Below are 20,021 nucleotides of genomic sequence, written 5' to 3'. Positions count from 1 at the left end.
AAGTCTGTTTCAGTTGTTCATGTACCATTTGTTATCTTGATGCTGAGTTTGTTTTCATTCTTTCTCTCTTTGCATTGGAAGATGGCTGCATTCTGGATCTTCTAACATGGCTGTCTTGGAAGTGCCACTGTTCTCAGGGTTTCGTGCAGACATTGAGAGCTTAGAGCAGGTAAGATGTTGTAGTGAGAGTGCAAGGCATGATCTTGGGCCAGGACCTGGCTCCCTCATTGGTAGGGATTCCCTCTGGGGAGCAATGGAAGCAAATGCCACTGAATGTCAGAGGACTGACTGAAAAGATGCAATTACACTTGGGGGGGCAGGAGATTTGAGATGGCAAAATATTTATCTGAAAGGAGTAAACAGATGCTTTGAGCAACATTAACAAATGTAGCAAACATGGCCAAATGCAGGTTTGTTACTGAGCCCAGTGCACAGTAATTAAACAAGACCCACTGGAAAATGCTGAAGTGAAAATGTGCTCTAACAGGAGCTGTTTATGGCTTCTTAGTGGGCTGTGTTATCTCCAACATCTGGATTCCATTTCTTTGGAGGCTCTGTGTCTTGGAATTTTTTGCCCTTTTCTTTTTTTTCCCCTCTTCTGGGAGAACATCATGTTTATTGCAAACCAAACTGAGGTGGACAGAATGTGCCTCGTACCCAGCCAGCCCTCTAGGGGACAGAGGGCTGCATCTTTAGCTGGGCTTTAGATTTTGTGGAAGCGTTACAGTGTAGCTGGTGGGGGTTCATGGTGCGAATAGTCTTTAATTGAATTGAATTAGAAAGGTGTAAAATCTTTGCATCCTTGAGAACTGGTAAGGAGCTAAAAAGCATTTTACTTCCCAAAGATCTCTTCTGTTGCTAACTTCATCATCCTGGGGGGTGGGAGGAATTAGGGGGGAGAATTTTAAGTAGAATTGTACTGAAGACCAGGCAGTTTAATTTGACATCCTAATGTAAGGAATAGCGCACATTGTTTCGTCTTCTCTAGGATTTCACTTCATTTGGCTCATTCCTAATCTAGACACCACTGCAATTGCTTGGAGAAAATGAGGTTAATGTGTTCCTCTTCAGGGATGTACAATCCATGTCACAAGGGCTGTCACTGAAGCCAGAGAAATCTGTATATTAGTCCCTGGGAAGAGAATTGCATCCTTTCAGCATTAGGGAGCTGTGCTGAAATACTTGTACAGAGATGTGTGGTGATCAGATATGAAATTATTCCCATATAGAGCAATATCAAATCACTTTGCATGTTGAGAATTCTGTTTTCAAATGCATGCTTGTAAAACTTACCCCTTTTTTATTTGCCTGTTAACCTTTGAGTCTGATGATGTTCTCTCTCACATGCATCAAATGGTGCAACAAACTGAATATGGCCATCCAAATGAGGCAGGACCAGCAGTATCCCTGTGGTAAGAGAAAGGAGGAATATTAGCTGAGGGTTTGGGGAGTGCCTTTTGATTGCTATGTGATCTCGTCCCAAGGTGCTCGAATGACAGTTGTTTATTCTGCTTTCAAATAAGTTCTTTTTCATAGTAATTTACACCAATAATGGCAGAAAAAGTATGTATGGAAACCTGGCTCAGGACCAGAGAACTCAAAATGGGACAGCAAGAGAACAACAGGATATCTTTATGGTGTTAAGCCCATGGAATGTTTTATCAGCAGAGGGAAAGAGTTGAGGCAAAGAGTGGGAAGGGAAGACCAGAAAAATTGTTGGAAATAAATCCCTGTACTCTGTTTTTCCTGAAATGGACTGAGATATTACAGAAACAGGAGCTCCCATTGCCCAGGCTCTCCTGGGTGAGTATTTCCTTTACCAGTTTCAGTGGGGAACAGAGTTAAGAGTCCTGAGATGGTCCCATGTGCTCTTGTGGTGCTGCTGCCCAAGGGTTATTCTGTAAGCTGAAAGAGCTCTCCAGCACATTTTCTCTAGCACTAAGCAGATCAATTGGTTGTGCTTTCCCTTGTGGCATCTGGTTGCCTGTCTGAAACCCACGTTCCTGCCTTTATGGGTAGAGAAGCAACAGAATCCCAGTGTAGCCCCATCTGCTAGGGGCTCTGGGCATGGAATGGTAGGTGGTTTGTTTTCCTTTCTTCCCCTGTCTTAATGGGAAAAGGAGCCAAATCTCTTAACTAAGGCTGAGCTCCTGCAGCACAGAGCTGATCCAAGTTAAGTCCTTGCAAGTCTCAAAGGATGTCAGCTACTTCATGCAATGCACAAAGATGCAGACACAACCCCTATGATTTCTTCATGGCTATCAAACGCGTATCCAAATCACGCTGACAAAACCGGAATTCTACTGGAAGCCCACTACTAGTTTTGGGATGTGTTTTGGACACCACCTCCAGCAGAGGCAAGCCCTGCCAGTCCCACTGCTGCATTTTCTTGCTAGCCCAGCCTTTCCCTCTCCTCCTGGTGAGGAGGGGCAGGGCTGTAAATCACTTTGCCTCGCCTGTTGTTTGCCCTCACAAGGGAGCAGTGTGCGCGGAGCGGACCCCCGCGCAGCGCCGGGGCAGTGATGGTTAATGAATGCTCTGTTGAGGGCAGCCCCCCTGGCTGTGCAGCCACAAATCCTTCTAATAATGCTGGGTGTCGACAAGGTCAGGAGGTCACCACAGGCTGGTATATATCAAGCTTCACCAGAAAAATGCAACTTTAGCTGAGCTGAGCATTTCCCGGTGGCGCCAGCCTCTCCAGGCCCTCATAAAAGGACTGTCTGCAGCCATCTACTGCTGAGTAATAACAGCCACCATCAGGCCTCTAAAATTATAAGGACAAATTAAATTGGCCCTTTCCATATTGTGTGGCACCTAAACACATGTTTCTTTGCTTGTTACAGTAATAGCAGGAAGCTGTGTGCAGGGTTTTACAAGTAGAAGCAGTATGCTGAAGAAATTCACAGTTAAAGCTGTTGGTAACAGGTTTGGGTAAATTTCACTAGGAATGCTTTTTGCTTCGTGTCGTTCTTTCTAATACATCATCATAATAATGCTTTGTTCTCCTTTCCACAGAGTGTTTGTTCTGAGATCTCACTATCACTTGGGAATATTAATGAAAAACAAGGATATATTATCCTGATGTCCCACATGGGACTGTCTGACAGAGAGGTTAAAGCAATAGGACAGTTTGGAGAATAGAATTTAGGTATCTGCTCTGGTCCTTACTCTACTTCCCAGACTGGGATTAAAACATAAGCTTCCATCATCCTCCCCACCTCCTGGATTAAATGTTTTTCACATGATAGATGTGCTTCAAGTGCAGTTTGTCAAAACAGTAATGATTGATTGACTGATCGAGTACACACAGCATCATAGGCCTTATAGTATTGGGATGTTAGTATTCCAAATAGGGAAACAGGAGTTACATAGGAGTAATTCTTTCAGGAAGCTTAAAATAAGACTTTGTAGCATCTGTATTTTGGTGGTGATTCATTGGCTTTCTGTACGAGAAAGGTAGTTACTACATTCTTGAGGTGGTACAGTTAATTCCATAAATGAGGGCCTTTGCACTTGCCTCTGAAGACCATGATCATGATACACACAGAGCCCTGGTGTAAGCAGGAGGAGTTGAGTTAGAGTATTTTTACAAGTGGCTGCGTTAGACTAGGGGCAGTAGCACCCCAGCTATGGGGAGTACTCTTAGATTGTGCTCTGATGCTTCTTAGATGTGTCCCAGTAAATCATGAGCAGAAAAGGTAGTCTATAGGCCTGATGGGCACAATGCAAATTACAAATCCCTGGGCCTCAAAGGGAGAGAAGATGAGTAGCAAAAGCCTGGCCTGACCCCGTTCTTCAAGAGGATGCCAAAGGCTCTTTCAAATGGCTGCTCTTTTCAAATGTAAGGATTAATTTTCCTGGCAGAAGAATGTTTTGGATTTTTCAGCCGGTGGGAGAAGAGGACCTTTAATATACCCAAGTGTGATCCAGGAGCCTCATTCTGTGGTGCTCTGAAGGAATGTAAAGAAGAGACTTTATTGAGTATTTGGAGTCTCTGAGGTCTTGCTTGAGCCTTGATACTGAAAACAATCATGGAACTATTCAGTTAGGTTACGGATGAGGTGCCAGGCATAGTCTGAGGGAGATAAACACACCAGGGAGGAGAACTCTAAGCATTAAGCACCTTGCAGGCATTTCTCATCAGGTCACAAAAAGAGCACAGATGCCTTTTTCCCCAGTTGTATGACAGCAATTGCAATCCCCTCTGCATTTCCCTTCTCTTACTGAAACAGACTTTTCCAGCAGAAGAAGTCCATGGGGTTTAGTGTCTGATCAGTTTTCTAAGCAATCTAAAATCATTCTTATTCTCTGATTTCAACCTGTTCTCTATAAAATGAAACTAAACCTGTTGACTTTTTTCCCTCCCTCCCAGTTATTGATGAACAAGCAAATTGGGTTAAAACGATATGAAGTGGATGGAAGAAAAGTCCTTTTTTATTTTGATGAGGTAATGACTTGGTTTCTTATAGTTATATTGCTTTTCCAGGCATAGGTACAGTGTATTGGTGTTGATGGTCCCTCACAGATGAGGATTACCATGCTGCTTTAACTGGCCAGTTGCTTGAGCCTCTGTTGAGGCAGGTAGCTGCTGTGGGTTTGGTTGGAAACCAAAGCATAAGGAAGGCAGGTGATTAGCTTCAGCCCATATGCCCAAAATGCAGTCTAATTTAGACCTCACAGCACATACCTGAGAGTGGAAGATGAGACCTCTCTTGACTTGGTCATCAGCAGTAAACTGTTAGCTAGTTGAATCAGCAAGCTGACTGGTGACAGGAGTGGTGTTAGGTAAAGCTAGGGAATACAGCTTGGGATTCAGCTTTGCCATTGTTGTATGGCAAGTGTGTGCTTTAAGGGCTAGCAAAGTATCATGTTTTAATTCACTCTGTTTGCCTTTTACTCATCTTTGTCTCTATGCCTTGTATTGGAGGTGTCTTCACTCTTCCCAAGTGTCCAGCACAGTGTGTTACATTACGGGCAAATGCTACGTTTGTTTGTCTCTCTCTTCACTTGAAGTGCAGGTTTTGTTACAGAGTCTTTTATGTGATTTCATACAGATTCCTAGCCAGTGCATGACCTGTGTAAAGTTCCAAGCTTTCAGAGAGCATATAGTTGGGAAAACAGCTCCTGTTCCTATTAAAGTGTATGATTACTATGAACCAGGTAGGTGCCTATTTTTACTTTGATGTTTGGCAGCATTAGACCTTTAGGCATAAGGCTCGGTTGTGACTTCTCATTCTTGCTGGCCTGCAGCTTTTGAAGCGACTCGTTTTTACAACGTGAGTGAAAACAGTCCCTTGGCTCGGGAGCTCTGTGATGGACCAACATGCAATGAGGTGGAAAGCTCAGCTAGCCAATGGGTTGGTAAGTTGCATCAAAGCCAAGCAGATTTTAGGGAAAATGGAGCCCACAAACATATTTCCCAGGAGTTCAGAACTTAAAATCCTGTTTAGTAAAATGTTCTATTTCAATAACTGTGTTAGTGGAAGTTTTACAAAACTTTGTGGCATAGCAGCAGTGTTAAACTTCTGACAGCCCAACAGGCCAACGTGCTCTGCTCTTCAAGTCACCACAGTGGCTGTTATTTGCTTCAGGGGCAAGATAGACTGTATAACTCTGGAAGTACTTGCACAAGGTGAGACATTAACAAACATAAAGGTAAAACCCTTTAAAATGCAATTTGGTTTTCTTTCTTGAAAATATCGTGCAATAGAGTTCCACAATGGGACAATTTCACACACAGTGAAAGGAATAACCTTCCCCAAAACCTCTATGTTCCTTTCTGTCCTCTGTGCTGTACAAAATAGTTGCTTCATCCCGTACCTGAAATCTGCTGCAATATGGTTCCTTCAGAAAGACAACAGACCTTTTAATTCTACCAAGTCTGTAAATTGCTATGAGATGTTTCTGTTTGCTTTCCAGGCTTTGTTCACTCTGGACCATGCAATAACATTTTTGGCTGCTTGGAGGATGAGTATTTTGAGCAGTGCATGTGTTCGCGAGACTGCGGCTATGATGGAGAGCCTGTGTGTGGATCAGATGGACAGATTTACCCCAACCATTGCCAGATGGAAGTAGCATCCTGCAGGAATAATACAAGGATAGAACAAATGCCCATGTCTCAATGTTCTGCCTGTAAGTTTCATTTGGTTCCCTTTTCTGTTATGATCTAATTGCAAACCGCCACAAATCCTCATCTAAGCAAATAATTACATATGTGTGATAGAGAAAAGAGAAGAATTCAAAACCTATGTATTATTTTGCCATTCATACTGCAGGAGATTAAGTTATAAGAGCAGCTGCCTTTCTGCTTAGCTGAAAATAACTGGTTTTCTGTCCTCGTGAATGCATGTTTTACCAAGCAGAATGAACTTCAGAGAAAAGTAATGAATAATACGAATCATGCTAATAAATGAAGTGAATAATCCTAGATAAAAGACATCCCTGAAATGTAACATTCTTTGGAGATCCTCCATGGGCTTTCAAGATGTGCAGTGTAGTAACTCAGGGAAGAGTGCATACCACCTCTGGTATATTTTGTAGAGATTCATTAACACATTTTATGATTGATGCTTTTCTTCTATTTATAGCCAAGAATTTGCCAGAAGAAAGGGACACACATTCCCCCGCAGCTGAGCAGCCCAGTGTCCAACAAGCTCCAACAGGTAGTAACAGACCTTTGCATTTATCCAAAGCCTTTTTGTTTAGCAAGGTTAAAGCTTATCCTATCACTGTGTAAAAGTGTGTATGGCTCTCGAGCACATTTAAGTAAAGATGGTGAACTTCTTCATCTTTTAGAACAGACACAACATTCAGAAATCAGAAAAAATGAAGAGGTCAAGGAAACTTAGGATGATCACTATTCAACAGCAGACTAGCTCTTCTAGTCCTTTTCCCATCTGGAGATCCTGCAGGATCTGCTTTATTCAGTGCCCATACAAGGTTTAGGTAATTGTTCGTAGGAGTGGGCAAGGGACCCTCCTATTTTCTCAGCCTTCTTAGGTTTGAACAGCACACATGCCTCTGAGTTTTTCTTCAGTAGGAAGCTGGAAAGATCCCCATTTAAAACCAGGCTGATGTAATGTGTTTCAACAAACAACTGAACAGAACGTGACAACAGACCAAACCATTGCAAGAACTAGAATCCAGGTGGATTAACTTTGTTTGTAGCAGTTCTGTGCAAAACTTGAGCTGGCAGTCTTGATTCTTTCAGAGCTGGTCCTTGGAATAAAGGGCCTTAGTGAGCAAAAATGTTAAGGTCAATAGATGGAGTAGCCAGGAATTTGGCTGCTTATTTTATTTGGTGCTTATATTCATGCACTTTTTTCCAAGACTCATGTTGAACTTGCTCATGGCTCACAGTAAATCTCACCAAGAAGCACTGGAGGGTCAATAGAATAGTTTGTTTCGTGCTGTTTCTAGTAAATAAACTGGACTAGATTTTTCCTGGCTGCTTTCCACTCATTAATTTTCCCCTGGTCTTTAACTCTCCTGACAAACCGTTAAACAACTTAATTCTTGAAGAGAAGACTCAGTCCCTCTCATGTCCTTGTCAGGCACCAGAGCTCAGATTAGCATGTGTCCAACAGGAGGCACAGTCCTGTTCTTTGCTTCTCTGCTGTACAGAAGTTGATGGACTTACTAGGGTGTAAAAGCACAGTGAATATTCCATTGTAACTATTTCTATAGGTCATTCAATCTCACAGTGTTTAATGTCTCTCCTGTTTTCCCTCCCTTTTTTTCTGGACTTACTGTGACTATACAGGAGTCTCTCTCTCTATCAGATTCCTGACTGTTGGAATAGCTGAGATGAATGCTAGTTGCCTTTTATTCTGTGCAAATGTACTCAGCATGGAAACCGTTTGCAATCTGAACCCTGTAAAGCAGCATTCCCGAAGTGCTCTGTAGGGCACTGCTGGCATGCAAGGCCATAGCAAGTGTTTTGCTGCTGGGCTGCAAAATGGGACTGCAACTATATTACATTCAAAGAAAAAAAAGGATAGTAAAAATATGGTTACCTGGAAAAAACTTGTGGAACTTGACAGTAATCCACAATCCAGACCTTTTCAGCACAGTGTTTCTCAATCTGCATCAAAGCGTCTAAGAAAAATAACCCCCTGGTTTCTGTTGGAAACAGGCAATAGCAAGGTTGACTCAGGAGGTTATCAGTAAGAGCAAAAGTGGAAATTCTGAGTTTTATTTTAGTGTGTGTGTGTGTGGCATTTTTATCCAGATATTAGGTTAACAAATGTGGATGCCATAAGGGTATGTTTGTCAAAGCACAAGCATTTAGAGCTGGCTTTGTTCTAGGATCTGTGTGGGTTCGAGCTGGGAGTCTCCTGGAAGGCAGATCCTAAACTGAGCTGTCTGAGCAGCAGGGGCAGAGTGAGCATTCAGAAATTAAACCTGACTAAATCCTGCATCAGGAAAAGTGCCCAGCATGTGATTTGCATTAATCCTCTGGGCTCCTCTCAGGTCAACCACACGGTACATGAATCAAAGTTGAACAAATGAATGAATCCCTCCTGTACACGGGTCTCCTTTGGACTCCCTGGTTTGTTAGCACTGAAGCATGTGATTGGTTTAAGTCTGCTCAGGTGCTCTGGGTTTCTAGTGCAAGTTCTGATGAGCCGTGTCTAAATCTGTCATTTCCTAAAAGGATGCAAAGCTCCAGGTGCCGAATCAAGCTTAAGGCAGGTTGGTGAAACTGCCTCAGTGGGTTAATCTTCAGGAAACAGCGTTTTCTTGGAGGAGCGCGTGGTGTTTGTATTGTCTGAAATCCTTCTGTATTTGCCATATGACTTGTGCAGGCTCAGCTTGGTTTGATGGATGCTTTCATTGTTAGCTCTTGCCTCTGTTACCCCAGCAATGGAAACAATGAGAGCCAGCTTCCTTCCAGAAAACAGTGGGGAACTTCTTCATGGGCTCAGGCTCACCCTGGCAAATGCAGCCTTGCAGTGTAGTTCACACACCAGTGAGTTTGCTAGAATAAACAACAGCTTTTGAGTTACGCTATTCAAGGTAAGCAATTGTATAGAGATGGTCCTGAAAAAACAGGATGTAGTGCTGCTTTTAGCACCTAGCTATGTCAAAGCATTTTAAAATGCCTTTCAGCAGTCTGCAGCAGATGTTGCAGCAGAATGGCTGAGGTTTGATCTGTGGCCTTTTTTAGTACACATGGGTAGATCCTCTTTGCATCTTCAGAAGCATTGTCTTGATTGAGAGGGAAGTGTGCAGGGTGATGGGACTCAGCTGAAACAGCTCATGTCTGAATCCCCTTCCTCAGCTGTTCTTTCTTACAGGTGAGTTACTGAGACTGAGAGGGATGGAACAGGGTTTTGATTAGTAGCATGGACCCACCTCTGCCTCTAAGCAATGAAGCTCTGCTAATATGCTCTCACAGCCTGTTGCAGTTATATTTGTTAGGAATAAAAGCTCCTGGAAGAGGATGTTGGTTGGTAACTGGGGTATCAGTATCTTAAGTGCCTTTTTTTGTGGCTTTCCTAAGATCATTGTCACACTTGCCTACAAAAATATGGATAGATTTCAGAGCTTCAGGAATCCTCAGTAGCTCCAGTACCATGTCTCTGATGAACTGGTGCTTCGATTGCTTCCAGAGATCATTAACACTCTTCTGAAACTGTCTAAATCTTCTCTGCTTAAAGTGCTAAATGTATAAACACTGATATTGGAAGACAGTTAATGTTGCTATCACGGTGGTGATGTGATTCTACAAGTATCTGATGGAGAAGCAGCACTTGGCTGGTATTGGTGCTGTTGGTGTGCTGCTCCCTGCTCTGAGCAGGCAGAACCACCAGCTCCATGTTGTCCAGCTCCCAGCTGAAGCCCCATTGTTTACACAGCTCTGCTCTAGCCATTGGAAGGGCCAGAGGCCTGAGGAAAATTCCAGGTGGAATTAGCATCATAGAATCATAGAATGGTTTGGGTTGGAAAGGACCTTAAGATCATCCAGTTCCCACCTCCCTGCCATAGGCAGGGACACCTCACACTAAACCATGCCACACAAGGCTTCGTCCAGCCTGGTCTTGAACCCTGCCAAGGATGGAGCATTCACAACCTCCCTGGGCAACCCATTCCAGTGCCTCAGCACCCTCACAGTAAAGGATGCTTTTATTTATTTAAAAGGAAAAAAAAAGAACTGAAAGGCCATCCCCCATCACTGGCTCCTAACAGGAACATCAAGTGAACTCTGCTCCAGGTGGAGTCCTCTCCCCACACTCCCTGGCAGGCGCATTATTCACAGGCGGCTGCTCTTTGAGGGTTGATTGAACTTGGCCACGGGCCCTTTTTCCTTTCACCCCATCGGTGTTCAGCAAACATTGGCTTAGGCACAAACATTTAGGCGTGGGGGAGTGGTTTGTATGCAACGGGAAATGTCAGCCTTTCATCTTTGCTTTGACTCCAATGCTGCATTCCTGGGAAGAGTGAGGTCTGTGATGTTAATTCTGTCCCTGGTGGACAGCAATCATCCATTCATAGAACATGCTCATGATCTGGCAGGTTCACACATGGAAAAGGCCAAGAAGGAGTGAACACAGAGACTGACTCTGCTTTCAGGCAAGTGTTCCCTGGCCTAAGTCTGTGCCTGTTGCTGGGAGGATGTGAGGGGCGACAGGGAAGAGCCTTCAGATATTTCATTTCTAGAGAACAAACATTTTCAAAGGCTTTGATGAGTGTTCTCCTTAAAGAAAGCCAACTTCGCAGGGGGGAGAAGGGGGCGCTTTTCCTCCCTGCAACAACTGTGTTTCAGTCATTGCTTTGGTTTGGATTAGAGCAGGTATACAGAAAGCAAACAGGAAAGATGGACAGCTGAGCTGACTCAAGGAACAGTTTAGAAAACAGGGACCTATTGATATGCCTAGAAGTTTCATGTTGCAGTGTTACCCTCTCGACGGTGAGCAGTCACCCACCACAGAGAGGCACAGCCTGGTTTGAGTGGGATATGTACCATGTGAGAGACCTGCCAGTGTCTTAGTATAGACTAGAGTGAATGCAAGGAGGATGAATGCCTCCTTCTGCCTGTGATGTGTCTGTTCCTATCCCAATCAATGGAAGTTTCTCAGTGGTATGTGACTGTGCTGAAGCAGATGGATTTCAGCTACTGCTAGTTCAGGCTGAGGGAGAAGTGAATGGCTCTGATGTAGGCTCCTGGTCTATTGTGCCAATATCTTCATTCTTGTTGAGCTCATAAGGAATCTAGCTTCTTACACTGATCTTCATCGTGACATGCAAGTGAACTGCTCCCTCACAGCCACCCTCTGCTTTTGTAACTTCCTTGTGTAAAACAGTGCTTGAGAGAGTGCACACATGAACACATTTCTGCATGGATTAGTCTCTCCTTAACTCAGGTACTTGTCTTGGACCTAGTCAGAGAGTGGTTTTGGGGTGCAGAGTGGGGTGCAGATCTGTGACCTCTGGCATTCCCAAAGATGCCTCTTATCTTACTATACACATAGGTCTCAGGGTGAACTGGTTCCTAACAATGACAATTCCTTTTGCTGTACCTCACTCCCCTTTTCTGTGATGCAATATGTGATGCTGAAATGCTAAAAGCACAACCCTTTCCAGCAGAGGAAGGCCCTCCACCACAGACGGACCTGTCCTACTACTCCTATGAGTACGACCCAGACCCCTACGCATCGGAAGCTGATGTTTTTGAGCTTGGGGCAGAACTGACAACAGCAAGCACGGTAAAAGAAGTGGGCAAGATTCAGGAAGTAGTGACCACAGTAGAATGGTGAGCAGGGGAGCGTAAATCTGATTTGAGAGTCAACCTAGAATGTACTAACTCATGTTTTGGGTCAAATGTATGTCATTCCTCCAAAGGAGCATTCTTACAACTGATTTGCTAAGCTCTTTAGCAAGGAATGGCCAGGAACATGATCTTGCTAGGGCAGCTTTTAAAAGTCTTCATAGCCACATGGTCCCATCAGGAGCAGATTAAAAAGTGACCTTTTAATCTTTTCTGTGCCCAGCCTCAGTGATGTTTCACAAAGATACGTAATGGGAAAGTGACTTTTCTTCCTTGTGTTCTCTTTTCAACAGAAATCTATAATTTAAATAAAGAGAAGAGGCTCAAAATCAACTCCCGTATGAGTTTGATCCTACAGACGACCTGCTGCAGAACAGAAACCCAACGATGACTACTTCCTGATGCACTCAGAACTGTAGGCTTTGCTGCCCCGTGGGGAGGGACCTGGAGCGCTAAGGGGGACACTCAGCATTATTTTTCTGTCAATTTTCCTGCCTTTTGTGCATCCTCTTTGGAGTATTTCCAAGGATGGCAGGAGAACAATATGCTGTGCCCTCTAGGTAAGAAAAACAGGGGCTGGAATTCAAACCTATAGACCATTTCCAAGTGTTTTCTCTACTATCAGGATACTCCCAATGCCATTTCCTAGCTACATTTTAGAAGCTAAGTCCAGGCCGTGTGCTTAGCTGAACTGCTGTTTGAGGAAGGATGGCTGAGAAGTTGTCTCTCAAATGATAATAATAAAAATCAGTGTGTTTTGCTAATTCTGACATAGCAAGAGGCTAATCATCTTCCCCAGGCCCTAAGTCTACTGCACTCACCACAATGTCCCACAGGAGAACATCTTCCCTAGTGGCTCTGTGTTCAGGGAAGTTCTTGGGAGGTACCTTTGACAAGAGGAAACTGAAATCCACTGTCAGGGCTGGAGGACTTTGTCTACCCTCTGACTGTAGGCTTCAGCTGGGGCGTTTGCCAGCTATAGCAGGGACAGGGATTAGGTGGGGGAGCCCTCTTTGTGTTGCACTATGTGCTGATACAGGCTGCTTGCAGCCTTCTCAGCCCTTCCCTCCTTGTAACCCTGGCGTAAAAATAAAGCTGACCCAAGGCACAATCCTTTCAAATGCTTGCCTAACTTCACCAGTCACTTTCATCCTGCTCCCATTGGATCACCATACAACAGTTGTTCTGGATATGGCAATCTGTGTGCAGGCCCTGGGTCATGCTGCCCAGTACCAATGGCTGGTGTCACCGAGGCTCCGTTTGACCTGCCCCGAGCAATGTGGTACAACTAAAACCAAAAGCTTTGTATTTCCAAAAGTGCAAGAGCCAAGGTTTTTTGGTTTCCCTTCCTGCCTGGAGCAGCATTGTTCTCTTTGGAGGAGTTACATGCAATTGCCTGTTGCAAAATAGTGTTAATATTTTATCTTCCCACGTCTATTGTTACCAGGACCCAGAATGGGATGGAAACGCCTTTTGAGGGTGTTTATTGGTGAATGGAAACAGGAAAAAGCTCAGCTCCATTCATTTTTTAGAGCTTGTTTACACAGGAGCCATGACAAGAATACATCCCAGTATAGACATTCCATTCCAGAATAAAGGCAATTTTCTTCCAGAAAGATGTCCACTTGGGGACAAAACAGGAGCTCTCCAACAAGCTGGGTATATGTAGTTTCCAGTCCTTTTTGTCTGGGGCCAGGTATTTGCTGAATGTAGTTGACATGATGAAGATCTGGGTCTTGAAGTTCCCAGAAGTTCCAGAGCTGCTTTGCTGGCCACTTTCCAAACCTTCCTTCTGAGCTCTCCTCACAGGATCTGGACATGGCTGCTGCCCATATGTACCCACTGCTTCTGAGCAGAGGTTTGTGCCACGTGTCTGCGGTGTGCATGAACAGACCATGTCCTCACTGTGCCTGCACAGCAGAAGCACTGGTGGCTGCATTCCTGTCTGGCAGGTAAATAGATGCCTTTAAATTCCATCTCCTGTAAGCAACTGGCCTGGCAGACACTGGCTATTGTGTACACACACAGGCCTGAGTCAATATTTATCCCCTGGGTAAATAACAGACTTCGTGTGAGCTGCAACAAGAGGTTTGGGTTTTTTCTCTTTTAAATATCAAAGCTGCACAATACAAACCCTGCTGTTTGCTGGTTCCAGCCTCAGCTGTTTAATGCTTTGAGTCTGGCAGAATGAGACATTTAGTCACCCTGATAATGCCTGTATGACTGGCTTCCCACAGAAGATGGGACCTATGCTCTGGATTCTTTGGTCTCCTGTCCTTGGTCCCTTTCTGGCTTTACTTCCCTTGTCTCATCCATGTATGCTTCCGGGTAGATGTTTGAAGTCATTTTATGTTGCTTGGTCCTCTCATAGATCCTTGGTCAGTCAGACAGCATCACTACTGGGAAGAAGGAGATGAAGGTAGGGAGTTTGAGCCAAGTATTAAACCTGACTTCCTTCACTTCCCTCAGGCTCTGGTATATGTAATGCACTAATTCGAGATGCAGACATTCCCCTCTTGCTGCCAGCTAAATAATTCCTCCTAGTGGTGCCAGCCCATCAATCATGGCCTTGTTCTGTGGGGTCTCTGCATGCCACTGCACTCATCTGTTTGAGGCTGAGTCTTACCTCTGTTCTACAACTAGAAGAAAAGGCAGAGAGACCTGGACCCTCAGAAGGTGAAAGCAGAGCAGCCGTAGTGTCCTTAAACAGAGACAGTCAGAATAGGACAGTGCATGTGAGGTAATGTGCAGGGGTTCTGGATCCTGCAGCCTGACTTCACCTTGAGTGCTCCTTGCCAGCTTTGGCACTTCCAGGGAGATCACTAGTCTGTCTGCTCTTGGCAGCCCCTGCCTCCACCCACATCTTGCCACCAAACTGGCTCCTTTCAGTAGTAAAACGAAGACCAGCAGCCATAGTTTGGAGAGAAAGGACTGGTCTTTTTCCCAAGGAAGAGACCAATTCAATAGTTGAAAAAGCCAGCAAGGACAGCAGACCTGCCGCTGCTTTGGGCTTTGGCTTGGTTTGGCTTAGAGATGTTTGCCTCCCTCTGTCAGAGAAATGCTTCTCCTTTCCTTTTTTCTGATGGTCCCTCACTGCAAAAGGAGAAAAGTGCCAGTGGGTTTGTGAGACACCAAGTCCTACCTGTATCGAGTTATGTTGCTGAATAGCTGCAGCAGTGCTAGTTATCAGTGATTTTTGCTTGCAATCCTTTCAATGGAATTAATATTTATATATTTGTAACTGTACATTATGCAGAGTAATCATTACCAAGGTATTTATTTTAAAGCAATAGTTCCGCTGTTCTTTCTTGTCCACGTGTCTTGCTCTTGCCTCTTTCCCTCCTCCTTAATCAGCCTCAGTAGAAAACAAACACCAGAAAACTGTTCAGCTTGCTTGAAGAACATCATTGAAACACCAGCGCTTGCTCTGCTGACATCAACTGTTGACATTTAATGCACACTAACCTGGTTTCCATTACTGTTAATAGATCACCTGGTTAAAAAACCTCAGTTTGGGTTTAGTACTTGCTGTTTCTGACTGAGTGCCACCAGCCCTGGCTACCCCAGGTCTCTGTGCTCAGTACCCTCTGCGTGTGCAGTGCTGCACCCATGGGAGCTAGGCTGTAGTTTTTCACCTGCATTTTGCCCCCACATACATGTACACATGAACGGTTTTGTTTTGTTCACACAAATCTTAGCAAGTCTGAGTCCAGAAAAGGGTTTGGTTTAGATTCTGATAAATATTTTATTAAAAACTGATTTTAAAGACAATCTCGTCTGCCTCTTCTTACATTGTAGGCTGTAAGTTCGTTCGCTCAAAGGTTGGGATGAGGACAGAAGTTGTGCCTCTACCAGTAAAACTAAAGCATTCAGGAACTCTTAAGGAGGTTTCTTGCTCATTTTCTACCTTTCTGATTACTGGGATGTGCTTTCTTTATGTCTGAGAGGTGAGCTGCCTGCATCCTGTCAACTTTGTAACAGGGTCCAGTAAGCAACAAGCTTGGTCCCCTGTTTCATAAGAGACAGCTCTCGATTGTGTGTGATATTACACAAAAGAAGGGTAATGTCACAAAAATTACATGAGAAGTGTAATGAGCAAGGGTTCCCTCAACTCCTACTTTACTATTTCCCTATAAGAGACATGATGATTTTTAAAAGCTCACTAGTACTACCTTTGTCCCAAAGAAATGATAGATGCCAAGGCTCATCTACAAAAATAGGGATGGGAGAATGGGATTTTATACTTGTCACCAGCAGTGGGCTGACATTACAGTGGTGTTGCTTACTAATCAAGCCATGAATGTACCTGATAGAAAAGCCAATGTTCTGTATTCTCTTGACAGAGTATTTTCGTTCAGGAGAGCACCTTTCCCACAGGTACCTCCTGATATTATTGATACGTTCAGAAATCTGGTTTTGCAAGTACCTGTTCTTTTTCAGTTCTAGGTGAAGGGAATATGCTTTTAGGGACAGCAAGCAAGTCAGGAGCAGAAAGAGATCCAACACAGATAGCAATCAGCATGCAAGATGCATTAAGAAACCCACACCTAGGTGTAGTGGTAAGAGCATCTCTGGTGATATGTGACCAGAAATGGTTCATGCAGTGTTCGCAGTAACAGATCTATACATATTCATCAGTCCACATCTTGTCTGGACTCCACATCTCTCAAGGAATCCTGAGGCCCAGGTTTATTCAGCCTTAGCTATCCAGACAGGGGAAGGGACTTGTCTCCTGGGAAATACTGCTCACTGCTCTGGATGAAGCTTGTGGAATCCCAGCTTTGTCTTCATCTCATCCCCACTGTATGTTGTGAGTGCCTTGGGAGCCAGGAGCTGGGTTGGAGGCTTACACCAGTGAATCTTTGGAACTTTTTGGAGGGAGTGTTTCCTTGGAGGTTTTTAGGGATGTGGTGTTTTGTTTCCTGTGACTGAAGAACCTTCTTCTCACCTTTTCCCGGAACTCTTCAGAAACATAGTAGTAGACAAAGGGATCAGCACAGCTGTTGAAGGTACTGATGGCCAGGCTGATCATGTAGCTGATATACAGGTTGCCGTAGAGCTTGGAGTCATAGCTGGAGTAATGAACAAGGAGGAGAACATTGCTGGGTGTGTAGAAGGCCACAAGTGTGAACAGCACAAGAGCTGTGAGCTTCATAGAGTAGGAATAGCGCTTCCCACTGTGCAGGAGGGCTCGAAGCACCGAGCAGTAGCTGAACAGCATCACCACCAGCGGAGCGAGGAACGCGCAGGTGATCAGGCAGATGAAGTAGTAGAAGTAATACCCATCATCCTCATGCCTGGGGAGAACATCATGGCAGAGGGTGACATCTGATCCATACAGGGGATATGACTGCTGCTGCAGTGTCAGGGGCAGGGTGAGAACAGCAGCACAGAGCCAGATGGCGGTGCAGGTGCAGACAGCAAAGGCAGAGGTGCTGAAAGAGCGTGAAAAGAAAGGATGCACCACAGCCAGGTACCGATCGACGCTGATGCAGGTGAGCAGCAGCACTGAGCAGTACATGTTGCCATAGAAGAAAGCAGTGGTGAGCCGGCACAGGCCTTCCCCGAAGGGCCAGTTGTTCCCCAGGAAATAGTAGAAAATCTTGAAGGGCAGCACCAATACAAGCAGCAGGTCTGCTGCAGCCAAGTTCATCAGAAAGACAGTGGAGGTCAACTTCTCAGCCCTGGTGGCCAGCACCCACAGGGCCAGCCCATTTGAAGGCAGCCCCACGAGGAAGATGAGGGTGTAGAGGCAGGGGATGAGCCGCACGGTGACCATGCTGCCCAGCTGAGAGCGTGTGGCCTCGTGTATCAGCAGGTAGGTGACGTTGTTGATGGTTGCCTTTTCCCCAGGGATGGCTCGGGGACACGGTGTGATCTCTGGTGTCGTTACCTGCTCGCTGGTGCTGTTCTGAGAGTAATCTGTTGGAGAAATGCAGTCTGTGAGCTGCTGGTTGTGCAGTTGCCCTTGTATACAAAATGCTTCCCCTAAAGGCTATGGATTTGGGGTCACTGGAAGTGAGAGTTCTCTGGGGAATGCTGGTGGCAGAAGTAGGTGTGCAGGAGCAAGCACCGGCAACCTTAAAGCTGACAAGTTACACAACTCCTCTGCCACGTGGTTTCCCACTGCTCTGACTGATTGCTGTGTTGTGCACCCATCAGCAGGCCTGGGAAACCAGGGAGCAATTCCTCTGCCCAGCTTTCAAAAGAATCCCAAGATCTGGGGCCATGCCAGGGTAAAGTCATGGCTGTGGGAGTCTAACTTTTAGCTCAGGAATTGGGGTTCAAGTGCTCTGGTTTACTTCTTTAATTTTTCCTTCTAGTTTCTTTCACCCATTTCTTTCTCTTCCATCATGCCTTCTATCACCTGCTTCAAGCAGAGTATGCACAAAGCTCAATTAGAGTGTTCTCCCATGTGGACTCATGAAACAATGAGTTTTCTGGGGTCTTATAAAGGTACCAAGCGTTCAGTACTTGAAGAAGCAGCAGATTTCCACCCAAAGATATGTACTCACCATCGTAGTCTGAAGAGGCCAGGCAGAGTCCCCAGAGAGCACAGCACAGCAGCAGCCTCTGGGGCAGCCATCCATTCCCAAGGGTCTCCATGCTGGTGCAGGATCCAGTAGTGCCGTGCTGTGCTCAGAGCCGTGTGGGAAAGGCAGGAGTAGAGACCCTGCTTACGCATTTCCTTCTGCTGGTCCTTAACTCACGGAAGCACCAGGCTGATCCCATGAAGGATGAGGCGTTTGGGAGGCTGTTACGACATGCAGTGTGTGCTGCCCGAGCAGACACTTAACTCCAGCGTCAGATGTGGGCCTGGGAGGGGCATCTGTATCCAGATCCAAAGGATATTGGGGCTGCGCTTCATCATCAGAGCCAGACGAGAGCTCGAGTGACTCATTTGGGCCTCCTTCCTGCACCAGAATATGCCTGGAAATAACAATGTGGTCAGATTTGATGCAGTCTAAATTTGGTTTAGAGCATAAACAGAACCCACACACCTCTGACCTCCTGTGGCTGTCCACCCAGAGAGACTCAAATGCCTCTACGTGAGATCCGAGGTCTTTCCCCACACTCAGATGCAGAATACTTTCTGCTAGTGCAAATTGCGAGGGTGTCAGCCCTCACAGAAACAGAAATGAAGTGCAGGAGAGCTGCGGAGCCAGGCAAACCTCCCCAGCTCCCAGGGATTACACCGGGCTCTTGCAGCCCCGTGTTGTGGCAGCCCCTACAGCAGGCTGGGCCTTTGCAAGTTCTCTTGGTTCTGCTCCTGCCCCTGAAGGCAAAGCTCCTGCACCTTCCCTCTTGGTCTCACTGCAGAGGATGATGAAAAGTCCTGTGGGTTGGAGCTATTTGCATTGGAAAGAATCAGCACCAGCCTGGAGCACCATAACATGGGAATGAGAAGTGCCAAGAACCCCGCCAGCTCCCTGGAGACACTGGGCTTCCGCTGATAAACTACCAGGAACAGGGAGAGCTGCTCCTTCCAGCAGGAAAGGGGCCTGCCGAGGGTGCACAGGAAGCCTCTGCTGTTGGGTAGATAATGGTGAGCTGCAGCCCCTTTAGCCCAAAAAGAGCTGGGTTTTTCCAGAGATGTGCGGTCTCCACCCAGCAAACCTTTGCTGCTTGATCCCCCCATCTCTAGCTCCTGGACAGTACAAGTCTCTCCCATGCTCTGCCTCACACAGCGTTGCTGGGAACATCCCAAATCCCCTCCCTTGGCTTGTGTCCGAGCCCCAGTGTGACCACTTCCCCCTGACTGGGGAGGCCAGTGGGGCCAGGAGGTCATAGCCTGAGAAGCTGCTGGGTTTCAGGCTCTCCAGTCCCTGCCTGGCTCTGCAAGGGAGCTCAGACAGAAGCTGGAGTCCGAGCAGTAGGAACTGTAAATTTGGCTTGGCAACCTGAGGAGCAGTTCATTTCTTTCTCCTCAGCTTATGAATGGCCTCTTCTGTGAAGGTTGCAAATCTGAGCCTGGCTGCTGTTTGATGAGATTCTTCTATTCCAAGGAGAAAATGATCCTATTTCCTTTGCTTTCACCGTATTCCCACATCCTTGTGCCGAGCGTGTCGAGAGGTGGAGTTCCACTGGCAGGGACAGGGAAGATGCAATATTAGATGTTTTGCTTTTGTGATTCTCTCAGGATTTATGAACCATTACAGAATGACTCATGTGGCCACATATTTTCCATGCCTCAGCCAGGATCCTTTCCATTCTGTGTATGCAAAAAATTAGACATAATCAGGTTCAGATA

The 20,021-nt window shown here is 45.6% G+C and overlaps 2 protein-coding genes across 2 annotated transcripts in view; one reads left to right on the top strand and one right to left on the bottom strand.

The window, feature by feature from the left end:
• CPAMD8 (C3 and PZP like alpha-2-macroglobulin domain containing 8) overlaps positions 1 to 11,759 on the top strand; it is a gene marked incomplete at both ends in the record, with an annotated part of 45,110 nt that extends 33,351 nt beyond the window's left edge. The window contains 7 exons of the mRNA XM_080634104.1: positions 82 to 169; positions 4,373 to 4,447; positions 5,055 to 5,160; positions 5,251 to 5,361; positions 5,920 to 6,132; positions 6,588 to 6,662; positions 11,590 to 11,759. Coding sequence (XP_080490230.1) covers positions 82 to 169; positions 4,373 to 4,447; positions 5,055 to 5,160; positions 5,251 to 5,361; positions 5,920 to 6,132; positions 6,588 to 6,662; positions 11,590 to 11,759 — 838 coding nt within the window. The remainder of the gene's footprint in view (positions 1 to 81; positions 170 to 4,372; positions 4,448 to 5,054; positions 5,161 to 5,250; positions 5,362 to 5,919; positions 6,133 to 6,587; positions 6,663 to 11,589) is intronic.
• Positions 11,760 to 14,681: 2,922 nt separating this feature from the next.
• Positions 14,682 to 18,433, bottom strand: F2RL3 (F2R like thrombin or trypsin receptor 3). The gene is made up of 2 exons (XM_080634008.1): positions 18,286 to 18,433; positions 14,682 to 17,692 (listed from the first exon to the last, which is right to left on the bottom strand). Exons 1-2 carry the CDS (start codon positions 18,374 to 18,376, stop codon positions 16,617 to 16,619), a joined length of 1,167 nt encoding a protein of 388 aa, XP_080490134.1. The 5' UTR covers positions 18,377 to 18,433; the 3' UTR covers positions 14,682 to 16,616.
• Positions 18,434 to 20,021: the final 1,588 nt, after the last annotated feature.

This window comes from Psittacula echo (genome assembly GCF_963264785.1).
Source record: "Psittacula echo genome assembly, chromosome: 24".
NCBI classification, from domain to species: Eukaryota; Metazoa; Chordata; class Aves; order Psittaciformes; family Psittacidae; genus Psittacula; species Psittacula echo.
Note: the sequence above shows the minus strand (reverse complement) of the source record. Positions and strands in the feature narration are given on the sequence as shown.

Excerpts from the sequence above, each read along its gene's own strand:
- F2RL3 (XM_080634008.1), bottom strand. The coding sequence starts at position 18,376 with ATGGAGACCCTTGGGAATGGATGGCTGCCCCAGAGGCTGCTGCTGTGC. Across the intron at positions 17,693-18,285 it reads GGCCTCTTCAGACTACGATG|ATTACTCTCAGAACAGCACC; the intron begins GTGAGTACATAT and ends TTTCTCCAACAG.